Here is a 9,172-nt window from a genome sequence, read left to right as displayed (position 1 = left end):
TGTGTGCACACCCCCTAGGTAAAAAAGGATCACTGGACATGGAAGCATTTTCTAAGTATATTTTAACCATTTCTTCTAAATCTATTAACCCTTTTACCCCCAGGCTATTTGGAACTTTCCAACCCTTAACCCCAAGGGGGTTATTTTTTCCTCCCAGCACATTTTGCAGAATATCTTTTTTAAATTGCTCTAACAGCCTTCATTTTTGTCATAGAGAGGTCAGGTTGGTCTCATTCTCTTGGAAAATGCCTGAATTTTCTCAAAAAATTATCAAAAATATGAAAAAATAAATCATAGCCTTTTTTTGCAGGGACGTACCAGTACATCCATGGGGGTAAAGGGATGGCTTTTGTGAAACGTACCAGTACGTCCTTTGGGGGTAAAAGGGTTAAAATCTGTAATAAACCTTTGACATTTAAAATATATGCTGTGCACTTTCTGTGGCTCCAATCATTGGTTTAACTTCTTTTGAACTTAATCATGCAGTATTAAGTTTTAATTTTTTCTATAAGGGGATGTCGTTTAGCTGAAAGTAATTTTATACTCCTTAGTGCTTTTCTTTGGTTTGACTGATTTGCAATCTCATGCTGGGCCCGTCAATTTCCTTCTTATAAATTAGTCACATTCCCACAAACGTTTAATACAAAATAACAATATATTGGCTGCAATGGGTTATTTTAATACCCGATAAGAGACAAGGACCTCTGTGCGATATCAACCCAATGCAATTCTTTATACATTTTCATTTAACAGTCGCATAAACTTTTGGAAAGTCCTTTTCAAGCTTAAGGACTTTTTTCGGCGCGCTGTATCCCCCCCCCCCTGCTCAGTTATTTATTACCCATATTACTGAAAATATGGCATTATGATAAAATCCGCCATTTAAGATGTATCTACGGATGTAGAATGACATGACGAGTCTGTCGTCTCCAAAGCCACAAAGCGCACGTACCATCTCCTGAAGCATTTCCAAAACACAGGATCAAATTTGAGGATGACCCAAATATGGGGTTTATAAACTTGTGTGTATTACAGTCAAACCTTTGAATTACTATATTAGTTTTATTTGTTATACTCATTACAGTTTGATAAAGATTTTTGACATTACTGTTCTTGTTCAATTTACAGTTAACGCTACTGATGATGTGAAAACTGACAAATACCCCTAGATCTTCTTCACACAGTAGCTTCCAAATTTGAAATGCAAACAACTAAACAACCTTAAACACTATTGCCTTAGACCTTAGTAATAAAGGAGATGAAAAGAGCTCTTTTCTGTCATTTGTATTTTGCCGTTAATCTGCTGTTACACACTAGCAGGATTGTACAAATTAAACTATCTCTAAATTTAATTTCTAAAATGTGGCACTCTCTAGTTTTGCAGCCTTAACCCTATATGTACAAAGTTTCAAATAAAAAAAGATGTTCATTATGGTATAGAAGATCTACTTAATCAAAATTTTCCCTGATGACAGTGTTGTTATTACGACAACTTGGTAATATAATTACAGCTAAAACATTATTATTCAATTTCCTGGTTCACTCAAGTCTTAGTGTAATAATAATATGATTTGAGCATAAATTCTTGTGTGTTTGTAGGCACACATACAGTTTACTTACTTACTTCACAAAGAGCTGCAACACAATCAATTCCACAGGCCAATGTTGCACACACGGCAGTCCAAAAATACTGTATCAACTAACTGATGCAGCAAAACAAAACCCTCCACTTCTTGTGGCATCTGCAGGGAATACTACACCGCATGACGGGACAACCGTCACCCACAGACTCTTAAAATATTAATTTCTCGGTACAAATTTAATCGTAAAAATCACCTTACATATGCATAGTCTACCAGGAAAGCGTGAGAGAGAGAGAGAGTGCTCAAGCACGTTTTCAAATGATAATGGGAAATGATAAAAGCAAATGACTTTTTAATAACTTCTACCCACAGCACAAGTACATACACCGAATTCTTTGTAAGCACCTTTTTACAAGCAAGAAAACGCTGCTTAAGCATTCTCGTCAAATTCTTAGATAAAAACTCTACCTTAAGAAATACAAAGGTCACAAAAGATGAGTATTCCATGCAGCACACCAGTAAGAGTGTGGGACATACGTACACTTTCTAGGCAGCACACCTGATATACATAGACACAGTCAGGTAGTACTTAAAAGAGGCTAGACAGTGCACGATCAAACTGCCTTGCTTTTTTTACTTTTTTTTTTGTATTTTTTTATATATTTTAATACACCTGTACAAGCTTCTGGGGAGGCCTTTATTAAGGAGGAGGGGGAGCAAATACAGTAGATCATTTGTAGGCATCTGCAAACACATAACAGGCCTATTCAAACACAAGCCTCCCCTTCCTTCCCAAGTGTAAACAACTACTTTTGCCAAGAACCTGTTGAAGACACTGCACACACATGGGGAAAGTTTTTTATTTTTTTTATTTTTTACTGTTATGTAAGTCGTCAACACCTTGCATATATATATATACGGAAAGAATATATATATACACACTCCTCCTCCACCTACCCCTAACATGTTTTAAACATCTTCATTCAAACTGAAGTGTAAAGGTGGGTCCAGACGTGAGGGTTTCCGGGCGTAGCAGATTCGCAGCGGTAAGGTGAGAGCCGCTCCCCATAATCTTCTCTGCTAACCCTTTAAGTTTTGAAACACTGCCAGATGTATGCCAAAAATAATATCAGAAAAAAAAAAAAATGAAAAGAAAACTTCTACTACATCAGTTTGGGGGTGATTGGAGTGCTTGCTACTTTCTTAACACATCATAGCCATCTGTTTTGAAGCTGCTTTTAAACAACCAACCTTGTTTAACTTTATATGTTCTTTTACAAAGACCAATAACTCATTCAAGGCAGCTGCACTACTCGCCTACATTGTACCAGTTCATGAACAAAATTTTACCTAGCAGCCGCACACTGCAACTTTTGAACATGGCATCAACCAGAAAGAGGACGTCCCAGCCGAACCAAGCCACATCCAGTATAAAAAAAGCCATTCACTCACTTCACTATGGTACACAGTATTTGATGTCACCTTAAAACGAAAAAATATCAAGTTATCTGGGGGGGTGCGATGCTGGATTGCTTCGGCTGCTACATCCCAACAACAGCTACTAATACAGGCATGGGGGGAGGCACTTCCTTACAAACTATCCTTTGTAAGGGAGTCAGCTGTTTAATATTATCTTTTAAAAATTTTTTTAAAATAAAAAGGAAAAGAAACAGTACACATCAACTGCCATTTGGCGACACACTCAATCATTTATACAAAATACCTACACTTAAACCTCCAGTATCATTGTTTAAAAAAGTCTGTATGTACAAAATATAGGCTAAAACTTAAAACCTAAATGCTGTACAAAAGGCATCGGTACACTAAGTTATATTTCAGTATCAAATACAACGGCCTCAACATAAGAAATGAGCACAAAACCAATTTTTCTTAACAATATTGTACCTAAAATTGTACAGTTTAAAAAACCACTGAGCCACATACTCTTGTTTACAACCGGGGAATTCACGTAAAGCCCAAACAGTACAGGACCCAAGGAGCGACACGACCTAAGAACGACAATAGCCAGAAGACCGGCAGCTCATCTAGGTTAACCTGGCCACATAGCCACCACACTAATAACCGTTTAAAAAAAATTGTCCAATAAAATAAAAATCAATAAAAAAAGCAAATGTCAAAACATGAGTTTATACATTAACTATCCTGACAAGCCACATATACAGAAACAATAAGCTATAAACTACGCTATTCTGAAATGCAGCTTACTAATAACATACACAGAGCAACCTTGAGCCTGGCCACATTTACCTTGACAAAACCGACGGCACCTCAAGAACACTGCCATTTTGTTGCGACGAGGTATCAAAACATTTGACTTGATTATATCATTAAACCTTAATATTACTCAGATAAAGGAAATTTACAATAATAACAATAAAATTATGAGCTATGTCTTTAACACTACTGAGAATCAATTTCTTTTTCACCTAGAAAACCTACCTTAAAAAATTAAATACAGTATTGACATACATGTAAAAACATTCAATAATGCTCGTCCACGTAACCTGTTTATAAATGAAATCAACAAGAGAGCGAGTACTGCAATGTGCTAAAAATATACGATGGAAAAAGGGGGGGGGGGAAGAGAAATGGTCCTGTACGGAGGGCAGTTCTTGATACGAGCTAATCTTTGGTCTTCTTTATATCTTACTTCTAACCTTAGACCAGGTGGAGAGAGAGGTTTATCGTGGTGGGCGTTAAAAAAAAATTTGAAAAAAAATAAGTGTTAGAGTTGTGGTGACTTACATTGCTTATTTAAGTAAGAAGTAGGCAATGCAGGGATGGTCATTCATACTCCTTGAAATGCTAGTGTACTGTTGGTCGCGGAGGCATACTGTTTCTAATACACTGTGCCCACGCTGGAAGGATGTCGCAATGATTGTGTGTGCACAAAATAAAAAAAATGATCCAAACTTAAAACCCCAACTATGACGAAGAATAACTAACTGTAGATACTACTGCTATCTCCACTTGCATGAAACTATTGACTCATAATTTCAAATATTGCTGTACTGACTGCAACCAACATAATACAACCAAGGTAGATAAAAAAAAATATATAAACCAAAAAACCTTGGCTTCCATTTTTTTTTTTTTTGCTTTTCTCCTTTTCGTTACAAGTTTAAGCAATCAACAATATTAAAAATACCTCAGTCCAGCAAAATTAATACCTATATTTCCCCTAACATACTTTTGAATTCTTAACCCGACATATCTACAGGGCACTGTTACAAAAAAATCAACAACAAAGAAAATAATACTAAAAACTTCAAATTCAAAAACAATGACAAGAAAAAAATTGAAAAATCAAATTCACAAATACATACTTAGAGAATTCTTAACATTTCACTGGGGTATTTTTTTTGGTCGTAGCTGGTGGGGGGGCCTGGCACTCCTCCAGCGGGGCAAGCGTTATCTACACAATGTAACCCTCAAAAATTTCATGACTATAGCTTGATGTAGGTCGATGGCTGAGCAGTACTGGGCGAGGGCCGGCCGTTGGTTTGGGGATCCCCACCCTGGTGCCCTAAAATTCCCTCACTACCATACCGAGCTGCCCCTGCGAAATGAAAGTTGTTAAGGATATGCTAAAGGATATGCTAAGTGTTTCTGTTTTAAAAAATGAGTGCTTTTTTTTTTTTTTTGCTATACAGAAGTAAAGATCTTGTCTCACACCTTTGCTAAGGAAACTACACGTTTTTTTTCACTACTCTAAAATGAAAAACATTAAAAAAAAAAAACTATTAAATCCTCTGGCAGTAGCCTACTGTTATTATCCGGGCAAAAAAAAAAAAAAACGCGAAAACCCAACTTATTCGATACGTCTACATTACGAGAGCTCGCTGATTTCGCACGTTGCTCCTTGGGATCTCTTCCGAACTAATTCCAAACTGTGGCTCAGCACCTTCCTCTTAAAAGATACATCTCATTCCTATTGCCATTAATCACAACCTACGTTTAACACTAGATCAGAAAAGTACTCCCCCAGATTCCTAATTAAGAGAGATCATTAGCCATCAATCCTTCCCCCATATAAAAAGCAAAATCATTAAAAAGTTTCCCCACGCTCGATCTCACATCGCTGGCCATCCCTAGGCCTGTACCAATACTGCTTCATCGCCACCATCAAAATGAACTAATGCCTTATTGCTAAAATGTTTCAACGAATTTCCCTTCCTAATTATTTTCATTTCTATAAATTGGAACAAATGTAAAATTAACGTCAAAAAAAAAATTTTAGGATGGGAAATTTTACAATTGATCCGATACCTGCTTCAACAACCCTTGTACTGTTATTGAAACTACAAAAACCTACATTCCATACATATTTTGAAGCATAACTGACAACTTAAATTACAGAAAATGAAGTACGTTAACCTTAACAATTTGCCTTATTACTCATTCAAGATTTATTATGAACTGCCCTTCATATATACCAACTTAAACACAAACACACACACGCACGCAAGCACACAAGATATAGACACATGCTACAAAAAGCAGATTTGTGTAGTTGCTTCATTCAATTAAAATGTAATAATAACAAATAAGACCTTATAATCACTTTTAAAGACTTGCTAATCTATAGTTTGCTTAAATTATCTTTAGAACCATGAAAATTGTACAGAATGTTATCTATGTTTGTACTCCACCAAGGTTTAAAGGTGTTTTTATATCCTGATATGGGGTTTTAAGATAAAGAAAGGAAAAACAATTATAAAGTACAGTATTCAAAAATACCTTTCACTTGGAATTTTTTTTTTAGCAAAGTTCCCCATGAGAAAATGCTATCAACAACACCAGTTTTCATTCAGTGTGATTCCATGGGATTCGTAAGGTATTTCACATTATAAACCTGAATGAAATTAGGTTAGAGAGAAAATTTTCACGAAACGAGAGAATGAAATGATACCGGACTTTGTAATCAGCAGAAAAGTCTGAAACTAGACTTTCTAATCAGCAGAAAAGTCTGAAACTAGACTTTCTAATCAGCAAAAAAAGGCTGAAACTAAACTTTCTAATCATCAGAAAAGGCTGAAACTAGACTTTCTAATCATCAGAAAAGGCTGAAACTAGACTTTCTAATCATCAGAAAAGTCTGAAACTAGACTTTCTAATCATCAGAAAACTCTGAAACTAGACTTTCTAATCATCAGAAAACTCTGAAACTAGACTTTCTAATCATCAGAAGTCTGAAACTAGACTTTCTAATCATCAGAAAAGTCTGAAACTAGACTTTCTAATCATCAGAAAAGTCTGAAACTAGACTTTCTAATCATCAGAAAAGTCTGAAACGACTTTCTAATCATCAGAAAAGTCTGAAACTAGACTTTCTAATCAGCAGAAAAGTCTGAAACTAGACTTTCTAATCATCAGAAGTCTGAAACTAGACTTTCTAATCATCAGAAAAGTCTGAAACTAGACTTTCTAATCATCAGAAGTCTGAAACTAGACTTTCTAATCATCAGAAAAGTCTGAAACTAGACTTTCTAATCATCAGAAAAGTCTGAAACTAGACTTTCTAATCATCAGAAAAGTCTGAAACTAGACTTTCTAATCAGCAGAAAAGTCTGAAACTAAACGAAGTAGTTAGGAGACGAAATAATGCCGATATCGTGTCGGGAGAAGTTTTACTGCGTTACTGCGGAGAATTTTGTGAAAAAAACAAGAGCTTGGGATTGCCAAACAGAAAATTTTGTGAAAAAACAAGAGCTTGGGATTGCCAAACAGAAAATTGTGAAAACACAAGAGCTTGGGATTGCCAAACAGTCCTTTAAATACCAAAAAATTACCCCATTTCAATGGCTTTACAAAGCATCACTTGTAGTATAACAAAGAGGTCCCTGAGTGATTTCTGTAGATGTGCTATAGGTGTGGGGGTAATTATGTCCTATTTCATAGGGGAAAAAAAAATATTACAGTATAAAAATATGAATACATAAGGTAAATTAATTAAATAAAGACAATTACCAAGGTACATTGAAAATTAAATGAAACTATGCTATCATCCTGGTGTTCATTGTAAATTAACCTTTAAAGGCTCAAGCAGTCAAATGCTGACACAAAGATGGCTAATGATTTTTCCTTTTTTTTTTTCTTTTTTACAAATGAGTCATATACTGTTCTACTGTCATATCCCCCGAATATCCTGAATATCCTGCAACGGCTCTACTCCCAATTGACTCCTTATCCAGTTCAGGGTGAAATTTCCTCTTCTTATACAACTCCACATCATCATCCACTACTTTCCTCTTTCCTCCTTTCATTATGCTCTCTTCCTTGGCTGCTTCCTCTGCGTAGGGGACCCTAGTATTGCCTGGCACAAGAGAATAATGTCAGCAGTTCCAAGGAGAAGAAGGCAATGATGGACACCTGGCTTCTGAATGGTTTGACAATGATTATGTTCTAGTGCACTGCAACTCTAACTCTCTCAGACAACCTATACCAACATACAGGTCACTTCTATATGTTATCTCTCAGACGACCTGTTCCAACATACAACTCACTTCTAAATGTTATCTCTCAGACGACCTATTCCAACATACAAGTCACTTCTACATGTTATCTCTCAGACGACCTATTCCAACATACAAGTCACTTCTACACGTTATCTCTCAGACGACCTGTTCCAACATACAAGTCACTTCTACATGTTATCTCTCAGACGACCTATTCCAACATACAAGTCACTTCTACATGTTATCTCTCAGACGACCTGTTCCAACATACAAGTCACTTCTACACGTTATCTCTCAGACGACCTGTTCCAACATACAAGTCACTTCTACATGTTATCTCTCAGACGACCTGTTCCAACATACAAGTCACTTCTACACGTTATCTCTCAGACGACCTGTTCCAACATACAAGTCACTTCTACATGTTATCTCTCAGACGACCTGTTCCAACATACAAGTCACTTCTAAATGTTATCTCTCAGATGACCTATTCCAACATACAGGTCACTTCTACATGTTATCTCTCAGACGACATATTCCAACATACAGGTCACTTCTACAACATGTTATCTCTCAGACGACCTATTCCAACATACAGGTCACTTCTACAACATGTTATCTCTCAAACGATCTATTCCAACATACAAGTCACTTCTAAATGTTATCTCTCAGACGACCTATTCCAACATACAAGTCACTTCTACATGTTATCTCTCAGACGACCTATTCCAACATACAAGTCATTTCTACATGTTATCTCTCAGACGACCTATTCCAACATACAAGTCACTTCTACATGTTATCTCTCAGATGACCTATACCAACATACAAGTCACTTCTACATGTTATCTCTCAGACGACCTATTCCAACATACAGGTCACTTCTACATGTTATCTCTCAGACGACCTATTCCAACATACAGGTCACTTCTACAACATGTTATCTTTCAGACGACCTAACATACAGGTCACTTCTACATGTTATCTTTCAGACGACCTAACATACAGGTCACTTCTACATGTTATCTCTCAGACGACCTATTCCAACATACAGGTCACTTCTACAACATGTTCTCTCTCAGACGACCTATTCCAACAGACAGGTCACTT

General features: G+C 36.4%; 1 protein-coding gene across 7 annotated transcripts in view; it reads right to left on the bottom strand.

Annotated features, from left to right (window-relative positions):
- Positions 1–1,048: 1,048 nt before the first annotated feature.
- LOC137614404 (heterogeneous nuclear ribonucleoprotein 27C-like) overlaps positions 1,049–9,172 on the bottom strand; it is a 66,625-nt gene continuing 58,501 nt past the window's right edge. For 3 of the 7 annotated variants that reach the window (XM_068344204.1, XM_068344205.1, XM_068344203.1), the window contains exon 9: positions 1,049–5,163. In XM_068344204.1, the coding sequence (XP_068200305.1) occupies positions 5,051–5,163 (113 nt within the window). In that variant the 3' untranslated portion in view covers positions 1,049–5,050. Of the gene's footprint in view, positions 5,164–7,141; positions 7,921–9,172 lie in introns of those variants that run through there. The other 4 variants (XM_068344200.1, XM_068344201.1, XM_068344202.1 and 1 more) reach the window with 4 other exon arrangements.

Source organism: Palaemon carinicauda, chromosome 20 (genome assembly GCF_036898095.1).
Source record: "Palaemon carinicauda isolate YSFRI2023 chromosome 20, ASM3689809v2, whole genome shotgun sequence".
Taxonomy (NCBI): domain Eukaryota; kingdom Metazoa; phylum Arthropoda; class Malacostraca; order Decapoda; family Palaemonidae; genus Palaemon; species Palaemon carinicauda.
This window is presented reverse-complemented; position numbering and strand designations above follow the sequence as displayed.